The sequence below is a fragment of the Columba livia genome, chromosome 22 (genome assembly GCF_036013475.1).
Source record: "Columba livia isolate bColLiv1 breed racing homer chromosome 22, bColLiv1.pat.W.v2, whole genome shotgun sequence".
Taxonomy (NCBI): Eukaryota; Metazoa; Chordata; class Aves; order Columbiformes; family Columbidae; genus Columba; species Columba livia.
The window spans coordinates 4,098,574-4,125,993 of NC_088623.1; the positions used below are offsets into that span (position 1 = coordinate 4,098,574).

The following is a 27,420-nucleotide window of genomic DNA, read 5'->3' on the forward strand; positions in this document are numbered from 1 at the left end:
TAAAATCTATAGATGCATTGGATGCCTGGTCTGATTTTAGTGAGAGTAATTCAAATAACTTGCCTTGTTGGAAGCTTCAGCTTCTTGGGGTGTAGGAAGGTGGAAGCTCGTAGCCTCATGGCCCAGCATTGTCCTTCAGGTCACTTAAAAGCTGGTTGTGGGTGAAGCTGAGCAACTCTTTCCTTCCAACACCTCTTTTTGCCTTCTTTACCACCCCCTGACACTTCTGACTGACTAGTTGCAAATCTTCTGCCAGTGCTTGTTAACACGAATGCAAAGACTCTTGAGATTCCTGGGTGTGTGTGGAGATATTTCCACCACCCTCTGGCTAAACGGTGGCTGAGAAAATATACAGCTCACTGGGATGTAGCTTTGGTGTCGCTTTGTCACCTGTGAGCCGGTAGCAGGAGATACTTGGGTGGCTGTTTCATATACCCAGTTGGTATCTCAGTCCCAGTTTCCTGCCAGGCTGACCTGGGACTGGGTTCCTAGTTGTATGTTGCTGGATGTGCAATGGGGAAAATGAGCACAAAAAAGCAGCCAGCCCCTAGAGAAGCTGCATAGAGCTCTTCTCATCAGTTAGCAGCTCTCCACAGACCTTTCAGATGCCTTGCTTTGGAAGGCATGGCCAACGGAGAGAAGAATTTATTGGATTCAAGACAAAGAAACCACAGACCAGTCAACACACAGACTCGTGCGTTGCCGGCGTTTGGTACCGGGGGTTTTGGCAGGGAAAATATCCCCAAAGCTGACTAAAAGCTGGAGTGATTACTATGAGACAGCAAGATTAAATACACCCAGATCGCCGCGATCGCTGACAGCCACAGCGTGCAAACGCGACGTGCCATCTGGGATGCGTTAGCGAGAGCGTCCGCGGGTTTGACTCGGTTGGGAAGGGAAGGGGAGAGCATGGTGCTGGTTTGGGTGGTTGCAAACACGACTCGGGATGTGCCTGTGGGTTCCCACCTCCCAAACCACAGCAAAAAGGGAAGGAGACATGTCATTTTGAGCATTGCCTTTTGAAACGTGGTCACCGGGTGCCTGCGAGACACGGGCTCGCTGGCTGGAGATCCTCCGGGAGGGATTTAAGCACAAAGTTGTTCGCATGGCTTGATGTGCTGTTCCTGTGTAAAGGGAACGATGGCAAAGCACCAAACTCTGCCCTATCATCGCTGCTCACTTAAATCCATATTGATGTGATGCCATCCAACCAGGAGGCTCTGTTTGCAGTCGATAGTTCATCTACAGTGCTTCCCATGGAAAATAAAGTGTGTTTGAAGGGAGGGAGGAAGAGGAATTGGCTTACCAGTGCAATGCAAGCAAGCATCCCGGCTTGCTCTCCTTAGGGGCTTCTCTTTAAAAGGAGCTTTGAGTTGATAAATTTTCACTTATTTTTGTATAAAGAAATCTCCCTGGCTTTGATACAAAGGAGCAGCTTGCTCTGCTCGCTGCTGGTTTGTTTACAGACCATCCGTGTGATGAGGAAGGGAGAGAGAAGCTGGGCTGAGGAGACCAGAGCCTGGAGCCCAAACATGGGCAAAGCCGGGCTCAACCCCCCGCCTTCCGTCAGCCTCTGGCCTCTGTCAGAAATAAGACTTATAGCTGTAAAAACATATATGGTTGGCTTTCGCCTGCCACAGCATATAAACAACTGTTCTGTAAGAATTCAGGCTGCAAAGCCAAAGCTGTGAAATGATTTTCAGCTTTCTCCTTACAGAAACCGCGCTGGTTGTTTTGCAGTCTCCCAGGCGCAGGAATTTGGCTTCTACAGCAATGTTAGCCAAAACCAGCAAAACAGAGACTAAACCAAAACCAACCAACCAAAACCACAAAACCTTTGTAACGCAGCGTAGGATCAGGATTAAAATCCTCCTTAGAGAGACCCCAACAAATACCTTCTAGGATAATATTGTTTTCCAATGCTGTATTTCAGGAGACTGATATTGTGAAGACAAAACTAGTTGAGAACTGGAGTGGTCTGATTTCTATCATAGGCAAGTTTTAGAAAGACAGCAGAATTATTTGGTAGTTGGTTAAGTAGTTCAGATCCTTTCCTTTTTGCTGGGGGTTGGATTAAATGGTTAAGCGAAGGTATCTTCTAGCAATGCTTTCTTGGTTTCCTTCCCTGTTGCCATGTACATCCACATTTTCTGTTCCTCTTCCATCTGCTTCCAATTCCCAAATTTCTAACATTTTACTCTTAAAATTTTGCCTTTGTGGGTCTTAGTTCTGACTATTAGATCCTGACTTTAGGCAATTAGGGGTGGAATAGTCTTAATAACTTGGTGGCCATCACTTAAGGATGCAGATGGGGTGGGGGAACCGCTCCAAAATCAGCAACCAGTGTGGTTCTTGGGGAACTGGTCATCTTGTTTCATGACCAGCCCTTCAGGGATGTAACTGGAGCTTGGTGGAGCAGCAGTTTCAGGAATATCAGGCCTTTTGCAGTCATGAAACCGCTTAGTACTGTTTAGGAAAGCAAGCCTGTAAGGACAGCAGAGGGGGAGTTGTTCCACTGTTAAATTACTGAACCACACACACAGTATTTGCCTAACCAGCTAGACCTGAATTGCTGTTCAAACAGTGCTTTTCTGCCTGACGTTGGCAATCAGGGAGCTAATTACACTGGATTAGGGTTTTTCTCTTAATTACATGAAAAATTTAGCACGGCTGATGTTCATGAGGCTGCAGGGGATTAAGGCGGAAGCCATGTGTTTATCTACAGGTCAATTATGGAAGCGAAAGCGGTAATGTGGAGGAGCTTTGTCTCTCCCATCCGTGGGCCCCAGCCTGAACCCGTCTCCTGATGTTGACTTTGGGCCATGGGCACGATAAGGGATTAGCTGTGCTGGCTGGTGTGGGAGCAAACGTTGGGGCCTGGGGGAAGAGCTGCCTCGGTCCTTCTGGCGAGGTGGTTCACAGCTCCAGGACAGATCTGCTCCCCCTCGCCATCTGTGGAGGAAAGTACCCATAGAAGCTTTCAGCACAAGGAGAGGCTGGTTGGGTCCTGCTGGGGTGTTCAGGGTCGCTCTGTAGACACACCAACCCACCGCTCTTCAGTTCCAGCCCCTCTTTCATAGAATCATTTTGGTTGGGATAGACCCTCAAGATCATCGAGTCCAACTATTCCCCCACCCCTGTCACTGACCCATGTCCATGAGAATCTCATCTCTGCATCTGTCCAGCCCTCCAGGGATGGTGACTCCAGCACTGCCCTGGGCAGCCTGTTCCAATGCCCCACAGCCCCTTGGGGAAGAAATTGTTCCTAATATCCAACCTCACCCTCCCCTGGCGCAACTTGAGGCCGTTTCCTCTGCTCGTGGCGCTTGTTCCTGGGGAGCAGAGCCCGACCCCCCTGGCTCCAAGCTCCTTTCAGGCAGTTCAGAGATCAGAAGGTCTCCCCTCAGCTCCTGTTCTCCAGCTGAACCCCCAGGTCCCTCAGCCGCTCCCCATCAGACAGTGTTCAGCATTACATTTGTTGTATGTACAGATTATTCAGATCCACTTCATCTGCTTATCTGCTGATTAATTCTGAGATGCTGGAAGAGGCATACGCCGAAGGCTTAGTAAGTTACAGTGCAGAGATGGAAGAGAGATTTTTATATATGTATATGTATATATATTTTTTTATCCTTGATCTACCCTGGAATAGCATTTGGAGGCAGCTTGCAGAGGCAAAAGCGGTTGATGCTGTGCATGCCGGGATCGTGAGATACCTCGTGCCTCTCTCTGCTGGAGACGGGGAGATCCGAGCGTGAATGAGCAGATAGGAAAGCATAAGGAGAGATTCAGCTCCCGTGGATTTATACTTGTCTAAATCCTATCAGGAGGCTTTAATACTTGCAGTACAGGGGCCCTGTATAAGCAAATGTCCTTGAGCAGCGCGCCGGCCCAGCGGTTTGTCCTGCGTCTTGGTTCTGCACCTTGCCTTGCCTAATGAAATCACTCTTGGGGCAGCTCCCGTGTGTCTGGTGATGAACAGGACCCAAACGCAGAGCGTTTCCCCTGGCAGGGAGGTAAACACCGACAATCGGAGCTGCCGCGGTGCTCGGGGAAGGGGAGAGAGCCGGGAGCTCTGGTGGTGCCAGCCCAGGAGCGGTGGGACAGTGACAGTCTGGCTGTGGCTCTGCCTGTCCTTAAGTGACCTCTCTTGCAGGGCTGGATTTAGTAAATTCAGCCTGTATACAAACAGTGTGGTCAGCCCTGTTTCTTAACTAGAAAATACCCATTTTCTGTGTGTAGCCCTGCCTGTATCTGCAGGCTGTGACGCAGGGGGGTGCGGCGGGCGACGCGGGAGAGCCTCATTTCCCGGGATTTAAGCTAAACTGTGCGCCCTGTAATTTTCTCACATCCTCTGCCCGAGCAAGGTTAGATCTGATCAGTGCCGCACGGCTGGTTCTGCATGCACAAGCGAGACCAAAAATATTCACGGCCTCCTTGTTCACCTGATCGCTCCTGTCTGACCTAAAGCATTGCAAAAACTTACCGGGCAGGATTTCTCTGCATGTTTGTAAAACCAAAAGATAACAACGTTTAGATTCTTTTATTTCCTTCTGGGTTTTGGCCTTAAGCGGCTCGCAGGTTGGCTTGTGTTTCAGCATTCCCAGGAGGCGTTGGCCAGGAAGTCTAAGTCATTTGAAACCTATTACTTACATGATGTTTTTGAAAAGGAAAGAGAATAATATTTCCTGAGGAACTTTCTGGTTCCCACCTGATCAGCTGGAAGCCCTGACTAGGGAAAAGCAGGGTTTTCATGTGACAATTTTTGACAGTCGTTTAGTTCTTTCCCTCCTTGGGGAGAAGCACAGCTCGCTGCCGCTCGTTTAGAGCAAACTCCACATTAAACAGTCTTGTCTGAGTGGCTTTTTATTCCATTTCACATGGCCACTCAAGGTCAACAGACCAAACTAAGCAAGACCAATCCCTTCAGCTGTGAAATGTTCTGCTGTCGGAAGGGGATCGCAGGGAGAGAGCTCGGCACCAAGCGGCACAGGAGTATTCAGCTGCAAGGGCACAGGTGGGGGGTGGATAGATAACACAGATACGGTGCTATTTTGGGGACTTTGAAGAGCTGCAAATGGTATGTGACAAGCAATTCTGAGGAGATATCCAGTACCTCCCTCGCCCTGAATAATACCAGCTCTGCGCTTGCTCTGGTGATTTCTGTTGGTTGTAGAAGAATTTAGAGAGGCTTAGCACCCTGTCCCGTTTTCCTTCTCTACGGCCATTGCTCATTCCCCAAAATGCTCCATCACTAATTGCGTCGTAAACGATGAGATGTGCATCTCTTCTGTCCTCGCTCAGAGTCCCTTTGGCACCTGCCGATGCCCAGCTGTGCACTCAGGGCAAAGAGGAGGAAAAACAGGGTTTGACCGCAGAATTTGTAACATCTGGAGGGCAGAGTGGGACCAGCCTGTGTCCTCACCCCTGTTGCACCCAGCCAGTCTGGTTGTGCATCCTTGCTGACACCGTGCAGAAGATTATGCTTTAGCAAGAAAAAACCCCAAACCTCTGCATGTTCTTGGACCTGTCTTCCTCTTTGCTCGCCTGTGCTTTCATTTACTTCCCAGCTCTAAGGGGAAGGAGCCGGATTAAAGCTGCACAAAGCAGGGGCAAGTCAAGGGAAGAATGGCAGAGGCTGAAGGAGCACGTTGCAGAAAGGCTGGCGTGCGGCGCCTTGTGATACAGCAACACCTACCTCGTTCCTTTCTCTTGGAGGCCAACGCTTCGTCTCTTTGATGATTTCCTTCCTCAGTGCCAAAATGTAAAGCCTGCAAGCAGCAAAGTGCTGCTGACTTAATGATTCCCATTTCCCAGAGAAGCACTGAGCCGTTTCTTTAAAAATAGTATGGGAATGTAGAGGGAGAAGGGTGCTTATTGCCGAACAAAAGAAAGGGGAAGTCATTGCACGTTGTGGCTCTTTATTAGGGGACAAATTAGAAGTGAACAGGTTCTGTACCATGCTGCAGACATGCCCCGAGCTGTCCTCCTTCTGGGGAGTAGATCCACAGGACACTCTCGAGTGTTTCTGCCTTTAATGGCTTGTGCTTTGATGCTGGTGGAAGGTGCAAAGTTGATAGACCTGAACCCCAGTGATTGTTTGCAACAAGTGCTCCAAGAAAAGAGCGTTGCCCCTCTGCAGGGTTCCCTGCCTGGCAGCCTCATCCCTGGAGCTCTCTGAGTTAATAGTCTCTACCTCCCGCTTTTGAGCTGGACCCTCTTCTCCACCGGCTTTCTTGAATAGGAGAAAAGGCAATTTTTTGTGCACTGCATTCAATAATGTTTTTCATGTCGCTACTGTTCTTAGCTAAGCCAGGTTTGGTCTGTGCCGTGCAAGTGGTTGGGTCACGATGTGGCTTTGCACCAATTCATTGGGGTGTGCTGAGCTTTTCTGAGGAAAAGGCAATGCTGCTGATTTAAAGCCCCGTCCAAAGCAATATGACCTAGCCAGCCAGCCAACCCAAATTTGATTCTAAGGCATCCATCCCCAGAAGAATACTACTTAATTAATTAGCAGCTCATTTGCATCAGGTGGCATGTTATTAAAGTTCTGCTGCTGCATGTAAGCCTGTGACAAGGTGTGAGCTGACAGCTTTTCAAATAAAAAGTCTTTTAAAGGAATGATCTTCTGAACTGGCAGCTTTGTTCTAAACGAGCCTCTCATGCAGTAATAAATTAAAGACACGGGGGCTGCTGATTAGTCTCTGCATGGTGCCTCTGTTCCATCCTCCCTGTTTTATCTTGGAGGATCAGCTTTCCAGAAGGATGGAAGAAGGAAATAAAGGTTTAGCAGAAAAAGAGAACAGCTTCAGTGACAATCTTCTCTTGAGGTTTTGCGCTGGTACCCGTTAGGATGTCTGAGCTGCAGCTTCAACCCAGCAAATTGGCTTCTTTCACCCCAGAAACCAGCAGAGAAACAGGAGGGGATCTGTCTCCAGGGCTTCTCTTTCCACCCGCAAATGGGACGGACTGTGTTAGGGGGAGCAGATCTGAGTGTCCGGCCCTGCTGGGTGCTCTCCCTGGACCTCGGCATCGCCCCTGGTTGACATTAGCCGGGGACACGTGGGGTCGCTGAAATAGCAGAGACATTTGGTACGACAGGCTGGTGATGCTGCCTCGAGCTTTAGCACGGAAGGAATGTCGCATTTTTGTTTGTTTTTTAAACCTATCTTGTCTTCCCTGTAGATGGGTTCAAACCCTATGAAATGGTAAGATTGCAGACGTTCAGGTCTCTCTGGTTTAGTTGCACGTGCTGATTGTGGGCAAGCTCGCAGCCCTCGTGTCGCACAGGGCTGGGAAGGAGGAACAATTCTCCCCCCTTAGCACTGGAGATGCGGGAATTGAGACTTAATTTGTGTTGGCGTTTTTGTTTGCTGGGTTGACGTTTTTGTGCTTAGTAGCATCTTTGGGTGCCCGTGCAGACTACGAGCCCCCCGGTCCCTGCGGAGCTGCCTGGACCCCGGGGGATTCTCTGTGCTCTGCCCCAATTAGCCCAGTTGTTCCTCTGACTCATTCCTCTGGGGAGCTGCGGATTCCCAGGTTGTGACTTTGAACGCTTAGCTAACATTTCCCAAGCAGAAGAGATGGGGAAACACATGTGGGTGTGAAAGACACATACACAGAGACATTTTTGACATGAGTGTTGAATTTGCAGAAACTTCAGATCTCTAAATAGTTCAGGTCAGGAAGCCTGATTAGAATAAGCTCAGGCTGGAACCTGCTCCCCAGACCTGTGGCACAGCATTTGCTTTTCCTCTGCCCCGTCCCCTTCTGTAGGTATAAAACTCAGATGTCAGCGGTGTTTGCAGGTCCTGGAAACGAGGGATTGTCTGAGTAGAGGGTGCCACCAATTTAATCCATTGGGAAAGGCGAGAACCGAGCGAGACAGGGACAGAGGTCTGCCTGCTCACACCTGGAGCTTCCTTTAGGTACGGGGGGGGATGGAGGAGGAAGATGCCTCCAAAAAAGGGGATAAGGACTCTGAAAACATGAGCAGAGAAGGTGGTCTTGGCTTTGCGCTGCCTTGATGCTTTATCTGCATTGTGCCCAGCAGCAGGAGGGAGAAGCTGGGATGCAAGGCTGGGTTTGTTTGGACGGGGCTTTTGTGTCTCTTTGAAGTTCAAAAGCAACAGTGGATTTGAACACCAGGTCTTTGCCTGTGTGAGGAGAGCAGGGTCCTTGCACAAAAGCGCCAGCTCATTATTATCTCTTGAAATTGAGCCTTCAAGCAGTGTCCAGGGGAGGCGTGAGATGAGATGCCAGTGTGATGCCACCGGGCTTGCTTGTCACCGGTCCCACCAGTTCAGTCCCTTCCCAGCCGGATCTGCTGCCCATCGCTCTGGTGGCTGCAGCCGCCCTGTCCTAGCCCCCTCTATAAACTAAAGATGTAAGTCTGCAGAAATGTAAGGAATAGTCATTGTACTGGTAGGCAGCACTTAAACCCCCCCTCGGCTGCAATGCAGCACCTGGGTGCTAACAGGACTCGCTGCCACAAGCTCTCACCTAACTGATTTTTCCTGTAGAGTTTTGTACAGGCAACCCCAGTGGGGATTAGTGAGTGTATTTAATGTTTAGTCAGACAGTGTAATTCTGGAAAGGATGGATTTTCTCCATCCTCAGAGACCAGATCGTTTGGTCTCGAGGAGCTGTTTGCTCCGAGCCGCTCAGCCTGACAGCATCGTGACTTTCTGGAGTGAACTCATCTATCGAGGCTTCCCCCTGCTATCTTTGGGGTGAAATACAGCTGATACCCACCATGACACATGTGTTCTATCCGAATTTGGGAAAAATGCATGAAGAAAATGTGACAGGCGAGGAGGAGCCTGGGATATGAGGGAGCCTCCAGGTAATGAAGTTAATTGGATATGCTGATTTGAGTTCAATGCGCATGTAAAGGTTGTCATTAACTTCCTCACAGACACATCTGTGGTTTAAAGGAAAGATGCTTAATGGGATTAGTGTTTCACTTTAATTTCAAGAGGGAGGCTTCCCCCACAAGAGCAGGGAGCTGAATCACGGTCCAGGTGTTCTGCCTGCAGGGAAAGCCGGTTCTCCAGGGCCAGGGCTGCCCTCTGTGGATGGGGATGTGGGGAGAGATGCAATTTAGGGGTTCATGCGGGGCCCCGGCATCTGCAGCAGCAAATTCAGGTCCTACATCTGCTCTGGACTGGCTGTAGGATCCTCAGCAAACCACTCGGCTTCCCTGGGGTTTATTAATGACCTGCAAACAGCTCCGACCTTGCTACCAGAGCTCCAAGAGCTAGCTGATGTTAGCAATGCTCCAGGGGAGGCCAAGGAGTACTTTACTCCCAGAAGAATTTCTTGTAGGGTCTGAAGAGCTCTTGGGAACTTCTTGTCTAGAGATTTGCAATTTCTATTCTTGATTCTCCTCTCCTAAAGATCGCTGTGCTGTTTTTTTTCTCTCTGGCTGTCAGAGGCAGACGCCAGCGTGGGTAACGCTGTAAGATGGTGCTGTGAGAAAGGGGGTTTGCGAGGGGGACAGCCAAAGTGGCAGGTCACCCCGTGCATCTCTTGTAGTCTGGTGTGAATGTAGAATAGCCCAGTTTAATTAAACTGGATTAGCAAAAGCAAATCCTTTCTGCAGAGGCTGCTTGGCAGAGGCACACACAGAAAATCTGGGCTGATATTTATTTATCTTGTCCTGTCTTTGGGGGAGCTTTTGCATTGGTGAGTCTAGGTAGGAAGAACCCCACAGAACCATGGACAGAAAGAGGCGGGGAAAGGCTATTTAAACTTTATTGTGCTCCAGTACAATTTAGCAGCCTGCTGCCGGTAACAGTCATTCTGCTGAATTTCCAGCGCTGAAGCAAGAAATCCATCCCAGAGCTTTATGGGCAGCTTTAATGGGAGGTGCCCCAAGAGCTGAGATGTGCAGACAGAAATGGTGAGAACGTGGCAATTCTGCAAAGATGAACCTCGGCAGCAATGGCTGCTCCTTGTCTTGGGTTTCTCTTGCAGGCAGCGGATGCGGTAACGCTCCAGTGCGCTTTCCCAGAGCGGGTACAGTCCTACTCTAAACATCCATTTGACACACAGATGCAATGTTATTTGATAGTATTCACCCCGAAGGGCCAGAAATACTAGCATGAGAGGAGCAGTCTTCAGGCTCCAGGGTTGACTGGGCTTTTTATTTTGTCACCGTTACACGCAAAGGTAAGAAAATTCAGCCAATGCTTTGCACCTCCTGACCAAGAGCATCATTTCAGGAGCCCATCCTGTGCCTCTATGGGCCATTTCACTTGGAGGGGCGCAGCCAAAAGTGAGGTGCGTTGTGACCCATCTCCCATCAGGTGCCTGGGGAGAAGCTGCAGTTCTTAATGGGTTAGTGGGATCTGGGATCTAGGATCTAGCATCTAGGATCTGGGGTGAGGAATCAGACCCTTCATGCATGGGCTTATTCAACTGTTTTTTCTGGCACCAGACATTGCATCATGAGTCAGCCTCATCGAAACACTCGTAATAAAATCAGACAGGTAATTTAATCATGGAAAGTCCCTACGAAGAGATTCAATGTCTTCTAATGGGAGCCTGCTAGGGGCAACTGGAAGGGTATCCAGATGTATCTTAGCTCTGGTACAGGCTGGGCAAAATACCCAACAGAAACTTTAGTACAATAGGTATGTTGGAGCTTCACGTCATATTAGATCCTTGAATGGTTTGTACACTTATCGCCACGGGTTCTGTACTGCAACTTATACATGACACAGTATGGTATTTTGCTAATCTCTTAAGATAATGCAGAGCTTATGCCTGCAGCCTGTATTGTGGGGGAATTAGACACATAAATCTGTGCAGTGCCTTTGAAGGGCTGCGGTTCCCTGAATTGAGCAGCATTTTGTTCCATCACGTGGGGCGTTTTGCTGGCCCGGCGTCCTTTGAGCTGAGGATGATATTTGGATTTGCAGATTATGTCATTAGGCACTTTTCAAGCCATATTGGTAAACATACATCAAGAGTGATTGAGGAAAGCGCTGGTTTTGTCCCAAATGACTTCTCTGATTCACACTGAGCGTGCAAGCCTGCGATCTCTCCTCCCAGTCTCAGGTGGCCGAACACATCCCTGCTGCTGGACACCTCCGGTTTCCATTGCACCCATGTGCTTCTCCCTATATGTCCCCGCTCCCTGTTTCACTGCCCTCCAACCTATTCCAACCTGCACCGCTTCCCTCCGTGTCTTTCTCCTAAATCCTTCCTGTGCCCCATCGTGGTGTTGTGAAGGAAGAAAACCTGATAGAGTTGGGAGGACATAAAGAAACAGGAGCACCAGCAGCCCAGGCTCATCCTGCTCATCCCTTCTCAGCCTGGGCTTGCGGATGAATCTGGGCTTGTAGGGTTGGTACCGCTCCATGGTTCTAGCCGTGGGTCAGTAGTTGTTTGGCACTGGAAGGGCACCCGTAAGTTAGGCAGAGGAATTATTTGTGTCTCCAAACATCAACAAGAAGCTTCCTGCTGTGGAGATGATGCCTTTCTTCTTCCGCGTTTGCTGGAATCATCATTTTTCTTGTCTGACATCATCATTTGTTGTCATGGAAACCAGACCCTCAGGCAGAGATGCAGTGGAGCATCCTTTCGTCAGTGGGTGCATCTCGGGCGCGGGGCTGTGGGATATGTGGGGTGGGAGAGCAGCGGGCTCTGCTCTCCTGTCCTGTGGGGTAACACAGAACCATCTCACCTTGACAGGCTCGGGGGGAGACCCCAGGCTGCTCCTCCTGCCCATGGAGGAGGCAGGTGGGCGCAGGCACCCCCAGCACCCCATGCAGGGTGACACCCCCGCCAGGGACAGCCCCAAACCCTTGTGGGGCCGGGGGAGCCATCATGCACATGGTGCTGTCTCCAGCCCACAGCCAAAATTCCCAGTTGGAATTGGGCTGCGCAAGGCTTGTCCAGCGGTATCTCTCTTTATTAGCCCTGTCTGACCTCATTACTAGAAAGAAGCTCAATTTAACGAGCTGCCGGTGCCCCGAGGGAACTCTGAAAAACAGTTGTTTTTCACAAAGGCTGCTGATCCTTCATGTCCGGTGTTTCCATTCCCGTTTGGCCATTAATCAGGTGTTTGCATGGAGGCGGCTGTGTGTCCCTGACAAGCCCAGCGTTCCTGCTGTTTATTCCTCCGGTGATTTTGCAGCCTCGTCCCTCTGTCCGTGGTGCAGAAACTGGCAGCACCGCATGCACAGGCCACTTGGCTTTGCAACACCCAGCAAGATAGTGGTCTCAACCTGCCTCTAGTTCTCAGTGTTTCATGAAGGAAATGAAGTATCCCGATTCGCACCAGTGTAACTAAAGCAGGGTTTGACCTTCTGTGTTTTTTCCATTTAATATTCCTCTCTGACAGTTCAGGGTTTTCGAGGCAGGTTTGGGCTGCCTGCGGAATCTTGCCAGAGGCTCCCTGCATCTGGCCGTGATTGTTAAACCAGACCACTCAGATTGAAACCCCGTGTTCTTTTATATCGCTAAAAACTCAGAAGGCAAGGAGAAAAGAGAGAAATCCAGAAAACAAATGTGTTTGTGTACCCAACATGTCTTTACATGGCAGGAGGCATCAGGGCTCTTTCCCAGAAGAGGATTTATCTGGAGGAGGGTGCGGGGAAGCATCTCTTCTCTATGAGTGTGAAGACATCGTTGTATTTCCAGCTGGGGTGGCTCATTTCTTAGATAAATCTTACAATGCTTAACAACCTGATCTCTTGCTTCCTGGGGACATGAACCAGAAATAAAATAGAGGCCCCTCTCTGCTGCTCCATCCTGCATCCTCTGATGGTTTAGACTTGTCCAAAGCTGTCTCCTCGTGCCTCTTCCTCCGTACTGCAGGCAGGCAGGGAGTAATCGAGCAGCAAAACGGGATGCGGCAGGACAGCTCGGCACGAGGCTGCGGCAGATGGTATCTTGGTGATAAGAGGTGTTTCCAGGGATGGGCAAGTCCCTTGTGCATCCCTCTCCTCGCACGTGCTCCGGTTCACTCACGTGCCGAGCGCATTCCCGGCCCCGTCGCGCAGCGTCGCCGGAGCCCCCGGCTCGCCCGCCTGGCAGCTGCCGGTGTTTTCAGCCGTGTCGACACCATGTCGCAATCAAGCGGCTATTCAAACATGCAAATCCTGGTAGGAGAGACAATGTAAATTGTTTGTTTATCCTCCTCCCTTCCCCTCGCGCAGCCCTCAAGGCCATAAATTATTAACTTTTGGAAGAGTATCCTTGGCAGCAGCCGCTCCTGGCAGGGATGGGGTTTGTCACAGCTTGGGCAGGTTTTGTGAAGGAGCCGGGAGGTGGTTTTGGGTGGGTGGATGGATACTGGGAACCCATCAAACCACACAGGCCATGTGGCCGCTGTGCTAGTTCTGAATTAGTTTGCTGAATCCTGCAAAATTGAAAGGAATAGGGTGGGAGCAGAATCTCCACATTTTTAAGCAGATATACGTTATTATAGGAGGTTTCTGTAGCAGCAAGAGGTGATGGAGATTGTCCGAGTCTTATTCTTTATGCGCCTGGAGAAAAAAGAAAAGTCTCTTCTGTAACTTGGCTTTGTCTGTGGAGTCTTGTGGTCTTTCAGGCTTATTTTGGGGAGAATCTAAAAAGTTTAGAGTCTTTGTTGCTCTCAGATGCCCGTGGTCAGTCGTAGCGCACTGACAGTCTGTGTGCTCCCCGTGCAACCCCAAAACTTTCTCATTATTTCTCATCGACTGGGGAAATCACATCAAGTTCAGTGGAGGAGGAGCCTTTGCTTTCACTCCTGTATGTGCACGTTGCCAGCTCTTTGCTTTGTCGCCAGGTTGCAAGCTGAGATTTTGAATTAGATTCCTTTTCCTACCTTGTCATCCTCCCATCACCCCCCCACACACCCCCAAAATAGAATCGAAATTTGGCTGCTATGAAATCACCTGTAAACCGTTTGTGCTTCTTCCAGATCCGAGCAGATGGTCCTCCCCATGGTGGAATTCAGTATGAAATGGTGACGGTTTTCAAGGACGGGAGCCCAGTCCTTCGAGACATGGCTTTCTCCATCGATCAGAAGTATCTGTACGTCATGTCGGAGCGACAGGTGAGGCATCTGGGTCTCTTCCCACCAAAACGGTTCCATGGTTCCTTCCATGAGGAGCGTGTTGTTGGGCCACACGGAGCTCGGGTTGTGTGCTGAGCCCCGTGGCACGCAGATGGGTCCGGGTGGAAGGAGCACCAGCAGAAACTCGGTCTTATCTGCCTCTGATCTGAGATTGTCATCAGTTCAAAGAGGAGAGAGCTGTGCCCAGTTCTTCTTGTCTGCAGGTGCTGGAGACTGAGCTGAGCTGGTGCGGGGGAAACATGGTATAGGGCTCTGAACCTGATAACGAGATTCCGAGCCACGAAATGTATGGATTTCCTCTCTGCAGTGAGGCTGGCAGACTGTGGTTTTGCGTAGTTTTGCCTGAGCATCCTTTACAATGGCTTTGTTTATTTCCCGGTGTATTTGAAGCGGTTGCGAGCGAGCGATGCTGGTGCAGAGCTGGGACTGAGCGTGGTGCAGGTGGGTGCTGTGCAAGTCATGTCTGTGCCGTGCCAACCCTTCCCATGCCAGATCTGCCGCTGTCCTGGACGTGATGCCCACCTGGGACCACAAAAACACAACCAGCGTGATTATGATGGGAATTTACAGCCGACAGCCCACAGGAGTCTGTTTTTAGGGGAGCCAGCACAACGTAAACAATCTGGGACCTTCTGTTCTCCTCTTGAGACAAGAAAACACACAAAGTCTCCACCATTAAGCCAGACTTCTGGGTTCACTGACTCCGTTGAGCATTTTATTGGCTATTACTCACGACTGTGTAATTCAGATTAATAGAGCTGGTGCCTTGTGGGTGGTGGAGGCAGCAGAAGGGTTGCATCTGAAGATGTCTGGATGCTATTAAATTGTTCCGTGCCGAGTTAACCCTCTGGTCACTAACAGCTTTCTACATCTGCTGGTAAACCTGTCCTCCCTCCCACCTGCTCCGAGGGATGCTCTGCACAGAGGTACCAGAGCCAGCGGCTCCTCCCAAAACCGGCAAAACCTGTAGCAAAACAAAATAAATTGGCAAATACTTAGCTTGGTTATAAAGCTATTTAAAGCCAGGGAATAAATACTTCAGAAAAGTGCAAAGTCTTCTCCCTGCTAAAAGATTTAACTCGATGAATCCCTGTGGTTAAAGAAGGCGTTATATACTTGTTACAGCAACCCAGTGACAGAAACTGCCGTGAGCAGCCACAGATTTAGGATCCCATTCTGGCTTGGGCTTGGATTGGATGGTAATGATGAGGATCTATACAAACTTTGAATTATTTTATTAAAATGGTAATGCTGTGGTCATTTATCTCCGGGAGCCACGTGCTCCTCGTGCTCTCGCCAGGTGGGAAACGATCCAGCGTGTATCTCAAACACTTGAGGAGCTGTTTTCCTTAGCAGGAAAATCCAGTGGGAATGCCTCCAACTCATCTTTTATGAGGCAAGAGCATCTTAATATTCATCAAAGCACTAATTTGCTTAATTGTGAGACAAAAAGATGTGAAGAGAATTAGCAAAGAATAGAATATTCCTGGAACCTCAGCTCCATTTCCAGCCACAGCTCTGGCAAAGCTCTTGGCTTGGGGGTGACTCCAGGAATGGGGGGACGAGGTCCCTTGTTTCTTGCTGGTCTCGCTGTAGGATTTGCCTTTTGCCCTTGCAGAGATGTGTGCTTTGGGTCCAAAAGTCCCGCTGTGCTGTTACATATGGATTTTGTCAACTGCTGTGACCCCACCGCCCTAATCCTGGCAATGTGATAGTTCAGCGAAGTGGAGGGGAGAATATATATATATATATATATATATATACTTTTTTTGCCTGAGCGCTATATAAAGGAGATGATTGAAAAGGGGTCAGTACCCAGAGAAGGGGAAAGGCCCACCAGAGTCAGAGGTGTGAGACTGTGAGTGGTGGGAAGTGCCCTCGGAATTACCGAGGACATGCGGTAAAAATGCCTTCTGAAGTCTGGAAATCTGCAGCAAAATGAAATTGTGCCACAGTAAAATGACACAGAGAGCAGCTGTTCTTCGTGTTGATCTGCTGCATGTTAACGTACTGGGGGAGGGCTGGCTAGAGTCTGGGATTTTAAATATCCGCTGAGAAACAAACAGGATACATGGCTATGTCAAAACATGTATTTCAAAAAATGGAGGTTTTTTCAAATGGAATTCAGCTAAGAAATGTGCTCCCCCATACTGATGGGTTGCAGGTCCTGAGCTGCTGTGGCTGTGGTGTTGGGTACAGAGCAGCGCTGGGACGCGATGCTCTTGCGTTGGGCTGCGATTCCGCACAATAAATGTGTGGATGCTTCCCAACAAAGAGCGGATATCACATTTCGGTACGAAGCCCGTCTTCCCTTCTGTGCTAGCAGCAGCTAGGATCAGCTTTATGCTGAAAACGCCTTGGGGGAAGTAGTTTCTTTATCCATAAATCTGGAGTTGTGGTTGCAGGCGCAGCCCTTCCCCGCTCCCCTGGCTCCAGTCCCAGCCCCGTCTGCATCTCGCTCCAATTTCTCCGCAGTCCTTTGGAGCTCTCCAGGAGCCTTTCATGTTTTGCTGCCAGCTTCTTCCAAAGCAGAATATTTGACATTTGATTTCACTCCCACAAAGCACAGAAGCAACAGTTGCGCAGCCCAGTCCGGGGGAGAGAAGGATAAAGAAACTTTGCTCCCAGCCGCTTATTTTGAGTTCTTTAACCACATGATTCAAGAGTGCTTATTAGAAGCTTTTACAAGCTCTTTTCCCACCGCACCTGGTTTCAAATAGCTCTTACAGCACGAGAAACGATTCTGGTGCGGACTATTTAAAGCAGGGATTCATTTCTCAGCATCGCTCTAGCAAAGCAAACAGCATTTCTGCCCACAAGCTGAGCAAGGCTTGGATGCCGTGGAGATAGATGGAGCCGTGTTGCGTTAGCAGAGATACGTGGGGTGCCAGGATGGGAATAGCAGCGGGACTGGGACTGCCAGGCATCGACAGAGCTGGAACATGCCCTCTGGTTAAATAATAGTTGGTGCTGGGGGTGATGGATGTTGGGGGGCAGCGGCACAGACGTGGCGAGAGGACTTGCACTGCGTGGCTTCTTCTCAGCTGGTGCCCAGCGTGAGCTGCCTCTTGTTTTTCACAGGCAAACAAATTCAATTAGTAGTTTCTATAAGGGGAGGGAGGGAAAATCATGCGCCAAATAAAATATCGCAGTGGAATCGGTAGCGTTGCTGTCGAGATGTGCGCGTCAGCCACTTTGTTAATGTTAATGGCAAAACCGGCGGTGAGTATCTTGGGGTCACCAAGTGCCCCCAGATTAAAAATCTTCCCGTTTAATAGCGAGTCTGTCATGGAGCCCACATCAACAGCAGAATGTGCAGAAAAGCTTCTCCAATTTCTTGCTTCCAGAGAGAAAGAACTGACATTTACAGGAAAAATGCTGGTTATATAAAGAAAAAGTAGCTTTATAATTCAATCCCGAAGCGTTAATTGTCTGTGCATCATGGTAGGGTTTTTTAATGTACGAAAGCTCGGTGCATTTGAATTAAATAAGCCCTGTAGGACGAGAGAAGGTTTATGACTCCAGGGCTGCACCCCATTTTTTAGTGGCTGTATCTGCTCCCTGTGCGAGTCCAAACTGTTGCGGCGCTGGTTTGAAATGCAGCAGGTTTGACTCCGCTCCCACGTCCACCTTCAGCAGCAGAAGTGTTGGGCATCCTCCGGCACGGAGATTATGTAAGCAGCAGCAGCTCTTGCTAGAAGAGGAAAAAGTTGTTATTTTTAATCTGGGAGTGAGCGGAGGCGCCATCAAACGCACGGCGGGACAAGGGATCGGCGGCTCCAAAAGATTTCACCGCCTAATCAAGGGCTATAAAGACGGAATTTAAAACGGCGTGATCATTATACCACAGGGCTTGTTGGAAGGAGAATCGCTGCGCTAGTCAAGAGAGACGTGGCCCAACAGATCTGTTCCCTGCCCAAATGCAGAGGGTGCAGGAGCAGAATCACAGAATGGACTGGGTTGGAAAAGACCTCAGAGATCATCCAGTCCAACCCTTGGTCCAACTCCAGTCCGTTTACTAGATCATGGCACTGAGTGCCATGTCCAGTCTCAGTTTAAAAACCTCCAGGGCCGGTGAGTCCAGCACCTCCCTGGGCAGCCATTCCAATACCTGACCACTCTCTCTGCAAAGAATTGCTTTCTGATCTCCAGCCTAATTTTCCCCTGGCAGAGTTGAAGCCCATGGCCCCTTGTCCTATTGCTGACTGCCTGGGAGAAGAGACCAATCCCCACCTGGCTAGAACTGCCCTTCAGGTAGTTATAGAAGTTATAGAAGAACCAGAACTCAGGGCAGGCACTCCCCATCCTCCCATTCTCTCTTCCCTATGTATCTTTTCCTTCATTATTTTCCAATATCTTTTTTCCAGCTAATGATCTATCTCTTGTTTGTGCTAATCATGTAAAACAGGTTGATGAAGCGCCGAGGTCGTGCGCTGCGGGTCTGCTCCCTGATGGGTGAAGCAGCACCTTCCTAATGAGGTACCTGGGCCAGGATGCTGCAAATGCAAAATTCATGTTCCATAAGCATCCTCCAAAATTCCTTGCACATTTCATTGCCTCAGAAACAGCGCTGCGCGCAGCTCATCCATAGTTACTTGGGTGGTTAATTCTGCCACAGGGGGATGATTTCATTCTGGTTTTATACGGTCTGTAACAGAGCGGTTTCCTGCTCCGTGACCGTGAACCTCGCCATTCCCGTGGTAGAAATAATAACCTATAATCACCCAGTGAAATGCAGATAACATCAATTAGCATGGCAGAGCTCCAAAGGCCATGGACCTCTGTAGCAGGAGATGCGCTTGAGGAATCCTCTGCTCATCTAGTGGGTACCGAATGCTCCGCGGTCGGTTTGCCTGCGTGATGCTGAGCCCTGTGTGATCATAGAATCATACCATAGTTAGGATCGGAAGGGGCCTTCAAAGCTTATGTGGTCCAAGCTCTGCCATGAGCAGGGACATCTTCACCAGCTCAGGTTGCTCAGAGCCCCATCCAGCCTGGCCTGGGATGTCTCCAGAGATGATGCTGAGCCTCTCCGTGCCCTTTGCAGGGTAACGTTGCCTTAGGGGAAGGCCAGGAGGGTTTAGAGGGTGCAGGCTGACTTTATCTTGTTTTTTAAGCGAGCACCTGAGAGATTTCTCGTGGCTGACATGATATTTTTATACCTGGTAGCTGTAGTTCAGAGACCCTATGCAGAGGGTTATGAGCAGAGCTTGGTGGGAGGCAGTGAGGATTAATGCTTGTCCCTAAAGATTCCAGTCCCTAAAGATTCCCCCTGTGTGTGGGGAGGATGGCAGAGCTGCTGCTGTAAGTGACAGTCCCTGGGCAGGGGTGGGGACCAACACTCACTGCTGGGGGAATCTTGAAGGTTATTTGAATAAAAGAGGTGGAAGGTGCTGTTTTATCTGTCTGCAGCCACTTTATCGCAGCTTTATGTCTTAACCAGCAAGGAGCAGCGCTCTAAGCATCATTACTGTGCGCGCATCAGCACTGGGGACCAGTATGACCAGTATTGACCTGGTTACGAGCATCTCACTCCTGCTCCTGGCTCCTGTTGCTTTTCCACCGAGTGAAGTTCCCCCCAGCTCCCTCTTGCACATACATCATCGTGGCTTTAGGTAAAGAAACTGTCTTTTTTGTCTGTGTTAGCTGTGAAATATTTGCTTTGCAAATGCCCCCGTGTCAGGAGCTGCGGATCTGCAGGAGTCTCTGGGGATAATTTGTTGCGCGGCTCCCAGTCCTGTAACCCCGAGATGTTTAAGTCCTGTGAAAACTGCTTTATTTTGGGCTGAACGTTCTGGATGCTGATGGAGAGGGAGGCAGGCGGATGATTTAAAAGAGGTTGGAATCGGAGGGAGGGCTGAGCAAAACAAAGAAGTCCATCAATTCTGGAGTAGCGAGGCTGTAAATACTGATGGTGTCCTGAAAAGAACTGAGAAAACACAATAAAAAATGCAAGAGATGTGGATAAAAGGGTCTGGAGTCATCAAGAGTGAAAAAAATGAACTGATTAAATTTTTAACTACATTATCTGCTAGTTGAACAGCCAGTTAGCTGGATGTAATCTCAGCAAAGCTGGAACCACTGGGAGGGAAAATGGCTCAGCTGAATCCCACCAGACACGTCCAGAATCCTGTGATCTGCTCCACTCTCCTCCCTGTAGTCAATTAGGAATAATCAAGAAATCCAGCTAAAAACTTGGCTGAGATCATTAGCTATATCTACCTGACAAGGAGGATGTGTTCATTCACATCCATTGACCAAAAAAACAAAGCCAAACCCAGCACGCTGTCCCATTTCCAGCCTGTTTGTCGCACGTACAACATGCTCAAGCACTTGAGGGTGCGGAGTTAAGCACAGAAGTCTTCGGGGTAACAAATGCTTGGAAAATGAACTTTCCTGAAAGAAGTGGGGAAACAAAAATATGCCCCAGTGTAAAAATTTGACATTGTATTGGGTGGGTTTTGTTTTTTTCTAAATGCGATATATTTTAGACATGGCTCATGTGGTTGTTTCTTGGAAGTGCTCGCAAAGTTTGCTTTCAGAGTTGGTTTGTTATGCTTTGTTGCTTTTGTGTTTGTTTGGGGTTCTTTTGGGGTTATTTTCTCCCCTGCCAGTCGCAGCCACAGGTTCCCATGTGTTCGCTTCCCTTTCCAATTCCTCCTTTTCCACCAACCTATTGTTTAATTTTCAGGCGAGCGACCGCAGTCCTGAAATACTTCCAGAATTTCCCTTAGGTGCACGTACACACGCACGCACCCTCCTTCTCAGCACACGGGTGTTTGGAAGGGGACAGGTGACATCCTCGATAGCTGCAGCGTGGTTCAATGTCCCTCCAGGTTTAATACCACCCCCCCATAGTGGGTTTATGGAGCTGGGGCTCCTGTTGCATCCCCCTTGATGATGCTGATGTTCATGGCTGAGTTGGAGCAATGCAGGGAGAGCTTTGGGTTTGCTGCAGGATTTGCGCGTTTGGACGGACGGACAGACAGACACAGGTCTCCTTAACTTTGCCTTCACTGCTGTAGTAGTTTGTCTTGTCAGCGAATGGATTTGGTGACGGTTGAGCCGGTGAGGAGGGGGATTGTTCACGCCGGGCGCCGGCAAAGAAGAAACATAACTCACAATATGGCAAGGGGAGCGCTGAAATGGCGCAAATTATTCTGTTTTATACTTTAATTAGTTTGAATTAGCAGCGGGAATAGATGCATAAAATGATCCAATGAAGGGTGAAATGGAAAAAGGGACACGGTGGAGAGTATCGCTTTATTATTATGAAGTTTGCAGGAAGCGCAGACAATGTGTATTTGCTCCTTTTCCCCTCAAAGTTCTGCAAGATCGGCTGGACTGTGTTTTGTCTTTAATTTGCTTCGTTTCAGGTCAGTTGAGGAAAATACAGCTACAAACACAGATTCCTGTGATCATTTTGAGATGAGCGGGGCTGAAAAATCCAGTCTAAGTCCCAGCCCAAAGCTCTGAATTGCACTTTGCCAGGGGTTCCCTTAGGCCAGCCCCACTGGCACAGCTTTAATGCAAACAAGTATTCCGCTTTAAAGCCAAATTCCCACCGAACTATTAGAAAAGTACAGAAAAACTTCCTGCAGATTGCAGATAAGTGGAAAATGAAGGATGTGCCTCAGGGGAACTGGTTGTAATGGTGTTGCAAGCTGGGACTAAATATAGTCAAGGCTGGTCGCAAAGCAGAAAACCAACTTTTTGTGGGCTTTGCACTTGTTTTCTCTTTCCCCAGCAAAATGTTTCCCCTGTTAAAACTTTGCTGTGGCCAAAATGTTGGAGGTTTCCTTGAGCGTGTCAGATCGCGGGTATGAAGACAGAGGGATTGGAAACCTGGGCTGCTTTTGGACCACAGGCAAGCTGAGCATCCCAAACGCAAATCCTGCGCCCCAAGAAACCCCTCGAGCCCCAGGGGTCCCTCCAGCTCCCTCCCTTGGGAGCCACTTGATAACTCGGGTGTTTCTGGCCGGTGCTGGTGAGGAAAAGGAGCTCCGTTAATAATCTTGTATTTATTTTAGCAGGGTGCAGGAATGTGCCCAGCAGACTAAACACTCCGCTCTCCCCCCTGCGTGCCCAGCGCTGTGCTGGAGACTTTTCCCTGCCAAGTTTGCAGAGGAGCTCAGTGTTCGTGAGAGGGGAAATAGCAGTCCTGAAGGTTTCATGTGCGGGTGTAACATAAGTCATTTTTACCGTAATCAAGCTTAGAAAGTGTTCCTTGCACGGGGAGCTTGTTGTTTTCCCTGTTTCTTTTTCCTCTGTGCTTACCTGCCTGTCGGTTATCACGGCTGCCTAATTTCCACCGGCTGCTTTGCAGCAAACACCACCAGCCTGTGAACGTTTTGCTCGCCGCTAAACAGATTTATCCTCCCCAAAGCCCTACGAGACGGAGCAGTAATATCACTTTTTAGCTGAGGAATTGAAGCGTAGAGATGCTACGTGAGCTCTCTAAGTCACACACATAGGAAATCAGAGAGGCTGAGCTGAAACCTCCCAGATCCTTAGTCCTGTAACAAAGAACCATTCTTCACTTCATCACTGTTCGGCTTGGTGCTCCATAGTGCCACAAAGATAAGGCGCCAGTTGTGGTTTGCAGTGACACATAGTTTGCAAAGTCACCTGTGAATATTAATACATTCTGGGTTGGTTTGTTCGCTTTTTTTCTTCTCAGATGGGGAACTTTTTGCTCCAAACCTTCTTGAGCTCTGGCAGGGCCAACATGCTGGTTCTGATGGCAAAAAAAACCCAAAACTCAGGTGGGATGTTGGTGTTTCTGCCTCGATGTGCCTGTGTCATGCAGAGCATCTCTGCAGCTCTGCCCTTCTGCAGTAGGTGCAGAACAGCGTCACCGATTTCACCTGCTCCTTGTCTATGCAGACAAAGCCAGGCAGAGTATTTTGTGCTTAAAATTAACCTGAGCAGGGGCTGAACCAGGAGGTTTCTGCTGCGTTTGCAAAGGGCTGAGCAGAAAGGGAGCCAGGGCTGTTCTGTATAATCCAGCCTTCCTACCCTGACTGCTCGCCTTTTGCTGATAGACAAAAAAAAATTGAGGCTTTTTGTTTTTTAAATCCAAGATGTGGCAGGAAAAGATTGTGCTTCAGATGATCGTTATCCTTCCAGTCTGCTGATTGCAGCCCAGAGGGCTGCTCAGTTGCAGAGGAGTTGGCACGGGTGTGTTGGAGCGTGCTGGAAGCTGGCATGGAAATGCCGCTGTCCCCGGCCTTTGACGGAGCAAAATGTTGTTCTGCTTGTGTATTACTGAAGTCAAGGCAGCTGTGGATGTCACGCTGGAGGAGGAGGAAGGTTTTAAGGCAATAAGGAAAGTCCAGCACGTTCACAACATCGGGTTTGGTTGGTTATAGGAGCATTCGAAGCGATGGGCGCTGTTCTGAAGTTGTGCCACCAAACACAATGACACATCGCCTCCTCCCCTCCCTGGCTGCACTTCAGAGTGTGTCTCTCCAGTTTCTCTTGCAACACATATTTATCTGCTCTGTGCCCTTATGGCTGTTTAATTAGTATTCATGTTTCCTTTCAAACAGAAATTGAGTTGAGTGCTCACAGAGCTGGAGCGATTGCGCCACGTGGGCGGGATGGTGCCTGCTGCTCTCCTGCATGCGGTGGTGAAAGACCTGGAGGAGACCAGATTAGGTTGTCAAGGCATCAGAGATGCGTTCAAATAATTTAATTAAAAGACCCATTTGGAGTCACATACCAGCAGGGGGAAAAATAAGATTTGAGTAGAACAGGGGCCCAGAAACAAGACTCAAGCATGGAGGGTTTCTTAGCAGCTGAGATGGACGCAGGTGCTGGTGGGATCTGAGCTGCATCAGCCTGGGGGTCATGGTGACCCAAAACAGGGTTCAGCCTGGAGAACAGGAGCTGAGGGGAGACCTTCTGATCTCTGAACTGCCTGAAAGGAGCTTGGAGCCAGGGGGGATCGGGCTCTGCTCCCCAGGAACAAGCGCCAGGAGCAGAGGAAACGGCCTCAAGTTGCGCCAGGGGAGGTTGAGGTTGGATTTGGGAACAATTTCTTCCCCAAAGGGCTGTGGGGCATTGGAACAGGCTGCCCAGGGCAGTGCTGGAGTCGCCATCCCTGGAGGGCTGGACAGACCGACATGAGGTTCTCAGGACATGGGGCAGTGCCAGGGGTGGGGAATGGTTGACTCAATGATGTCGAGAGTCTCTTTCAACCAAAATGATTCTCTGACTGTTGGAAGCAGGGACATGCCTTTTGCTTTGTTAGTGACACCCTTAATGATTCTGGTCAATGCTGTGGACTCCAGAGCACTACAGTGATAGAAATCAAAACCAAAATGACCAAAGTCAACTGCCATTCAAGGCAGAATTGGGTAAGGGCTCTCCGCTTGCCCTGCTGCCACCTGCTTCGCTTGCAGGTGCCCTGTGTCACTGTCATTCCCTGGTCCACCCAGCTGCACAGGACATGAGCTCCAGACATGAGCATCTCCCATCTAATCTGCTGCGATAAGGCTGGTATTTAGCACTACGGCTCATGACTGATATGTTCACTGTCTCCTAACAAGCCGCCTTTGGTGCAGGCTTTTCCCCATCCCTTTAAGAAGTGACTCACAGGCAGGCAACTGTCAGTGTCTTGTGTGCTAATAATATCTCCATAAGAACATGATGATAAGGTCTTTTTTATTTAGGGGAGGACTCAGAAGGGAGGATGGGTGTTAAAAAACAACTCCTTCTCGTGTCGCTGGGCCTTCGTGTGAGCCGACAGACCTGCCCACAAAAAGCATTTGTTTCAAATCCTTCCATCCAAAAAGAGCTGACCACACTAGAACAGCGTTATTGGAGAAACCGTGCCAGAAACAGCATCCCTGCCGCTGCAGAGAGGAGCGTGCAAACTCCAGTCGTTAGTCAAAGAGTGTTCTAGTTTAGGTCTTTGCTTTCAGTTTGTGTGGCCCGGCTGGTGGCCTGAGGCACAGCTTGGTCCTTGTCACCTCGTCCCAGCAGGGTGCTGGAGGAAGCTGTAGGGCGGCTGCATGATTTCGAGGGGGTCTGGATTCAGGCTCGGGGTGTGCGTTTGCTGCAGCAGAGGATGCGAAGAACCTCAATCCGTCGAAGCGTGTAAGGGAATGGTCAGCTTAGGGCTCTCCGTGGCCTTCCAGGGGTGCAGTGGGGTTGGGGAACACAGTTCCACCTGCCACAACCCCCCCGAAATACCCACCCTGGTCCCCTTCTCTGGTGTCTGCAGGGTGTCTGTACAGGAGTGATGCTGCTCCCCCCAACTGGGCTCCTGGCTGGTGGAAGGCGAGGTGAGAAAGTCATTTAGACCCCAGCTGGCAATTTCCTATCCTTTCCTAATGGACTGAATGTGGTCCCCATAACTATAAATTTTCCTGGCTTGGGTCAGTTGAAATTGGAGTCTTAATGCTATAGAAGGGCAGGTTTTGATTTTATTTTTGCACTCTGTGTAATCACATCGGTGGCAGCAGGGTAACAGTCTTGAATTATGGGTGACCAGAGAAAAAGAAGGCGTCTCCTTAGCTCCCCGTTGTTATTGTCTCTGGGTGCAGAGCAAAATGTGTAGGCTCCAGGCTAGATTGTGTAAATCTCGTTAGAAAGCCATTCCCAGCTAATGAAACCCTGGGAGAGAGGGATTTGGCTTCCTAGCCTTCAGCCTTATAGCAAAGGCTGGAATAAATCCATCTTCGGTTACGTGTAGACTGTTCTCCCCTCTCCCCCACCGCGAGGGTGTATTTATCGGTGGAGTCGAGATGTCATCGTGGTCATTTGAGATCAGCCGCAGGTCAGGAATTTGTTGCATCTGCAGCTGAATGATTTCAAGTGACAATTATCAACTCTTTTAAAAAGGAAAAATAAAATACTAGCGTGCAAAGAAACTTCACCTGGTCTTTAATCCTTCTAGGGAAAGGGCGATTAGACATGTAAATAACTATATGTCCCCCACTGCGAGCCTGCTCCACAGCTTGCTTGGCAATATGTATTAATTCAAGGGGCCAGAGCTGTTAAGGAAAGCTGTTGAAATGAAGTGTCTGAGATAAATGCATCTCGTCTTTCCCTGTTTGTGTAGGCTGAGAATGTGCCTACCAGAGCTGCAGATCCCACTCGGGGTCATGTTTGTTTGGCCGCGACTTTCTTGCTCTGAGCACGGGTTTACCAGCTCCTACGGCGTGAAATACGATTGTCTTTGTCCTCCTTCGCTTGATGGCCATTGTGGTGTTTGCTGAAGTTTGGAGCACATCTGCTGCGTTATTGCTCTTGTTAAAACACAGACATGGCAGACACCTCGCAACGGAGACTCTGGCTTCCAGCTCCAGGCCGTTTGCACGGGTTTGTTCCTCCTCTGCAGGTTTTGGGGGCGATTTGGAGACCCTGACATCCAGGGCTCGTACCTGCAGAGATCGCTAATCCCTCGTGTTCCAGCCCATCACTTTTCAGCGCCATCTCTTCCCATTGCAGCATCTCTCTACTGGAAGGTTTATTGCTCTGTTTTCTACTTTTTCTTGTTTCATCTATTATTTGTTTTTCTCACCCACCTTGCCTAATGCATACAGACCCAGGGGAGATTTTTCCCCTCCATGTCTCAGTCTAGACCTTGCTCAGAATTTGCTGCACACCCTCCAAGTGTCTATTGGCTTTTGCTGCTGAGAGCAAAGCTCCGGCCAAGCCCAGTGACGGGGACATCCCAGCGTTGGGCAGCACCGAGGGAACTGCTGGAGAATTCCCGTCCTGTGGCACAGGGCTGCCAGGTGCCTTGCTGTAGAGTACTGACAAATGTGCACTTGGTTTATTGGAACAAACTGTCTGCGTTTGAAAACAAGCTGGGAAATTTGCTTTTGTAACAAAAGGCGCTGGTGGAAGCAAAATCAGCTGTGCCTGCCTGTCATGGAAGGGGGAAAACATAGAGCTCTTGGCAGGCACTATGTGCAACAGTTGAGATGAAAATCCAGTTGTGCAGCAGCATCCTGACCCTTCTGGGACAGCACAGGCTGCTGGAAATATTTGCTGTGTTTTGCATTTGCTTTATCTCCTGTCCCAAAGAACAGAGGGTATCCTGTGCATATAATGAAATCTCTGAAGGCTTGAATACTTCTTTTTTCCTACTCTAACTAATCTTTTCTAATGCGTTAGAGCCTCGTGTTCTGTAATTGAATGCATTTTATTTAGAAAATAACGTTTAGCGCCACTTTGGATTTCCAATTATTCTTCAATCGGACTTTGAGGGCCTGGTGTCTTTGTCATTTCGATATGCGGAAAATATGGCGACATCAGAGCAGCCAACAGCAAATTATTTCCACTGCTGATTACTAAGCTTAGGAGTAAAATATGTGGGGCCGAATTTAGTC

The 27,420-nt window shown here is 49.3% G+C and overlaps 1 protein-coding gene across 6 annotated transcripts in view; it reads left to right on the plus strand.

Moving 5' to 3' along the window:
* The window catches only part of PLXNA2 (plexin A2), a 452,864-nt gene that overhangs the window by 343,998 nt on the left and 81,446 nt on the right, over positions 1 to 27,420 (plus strand). For all 6 annotated transcript variants that reach the window (XM_065038658.1, XM_065038660.1, XM_065038659.1 and 3 more), the window contains one exon: positions 13,919 to 14,053. In XM_065038658.1, the coding sequence (XP_064894730.1) occupies positions 13,919 to 14,053 (135 nt within the window). The remainder of the gene's footprint in view (positions 1 to 13,918; positions 14,054 to 27,420) is intronic.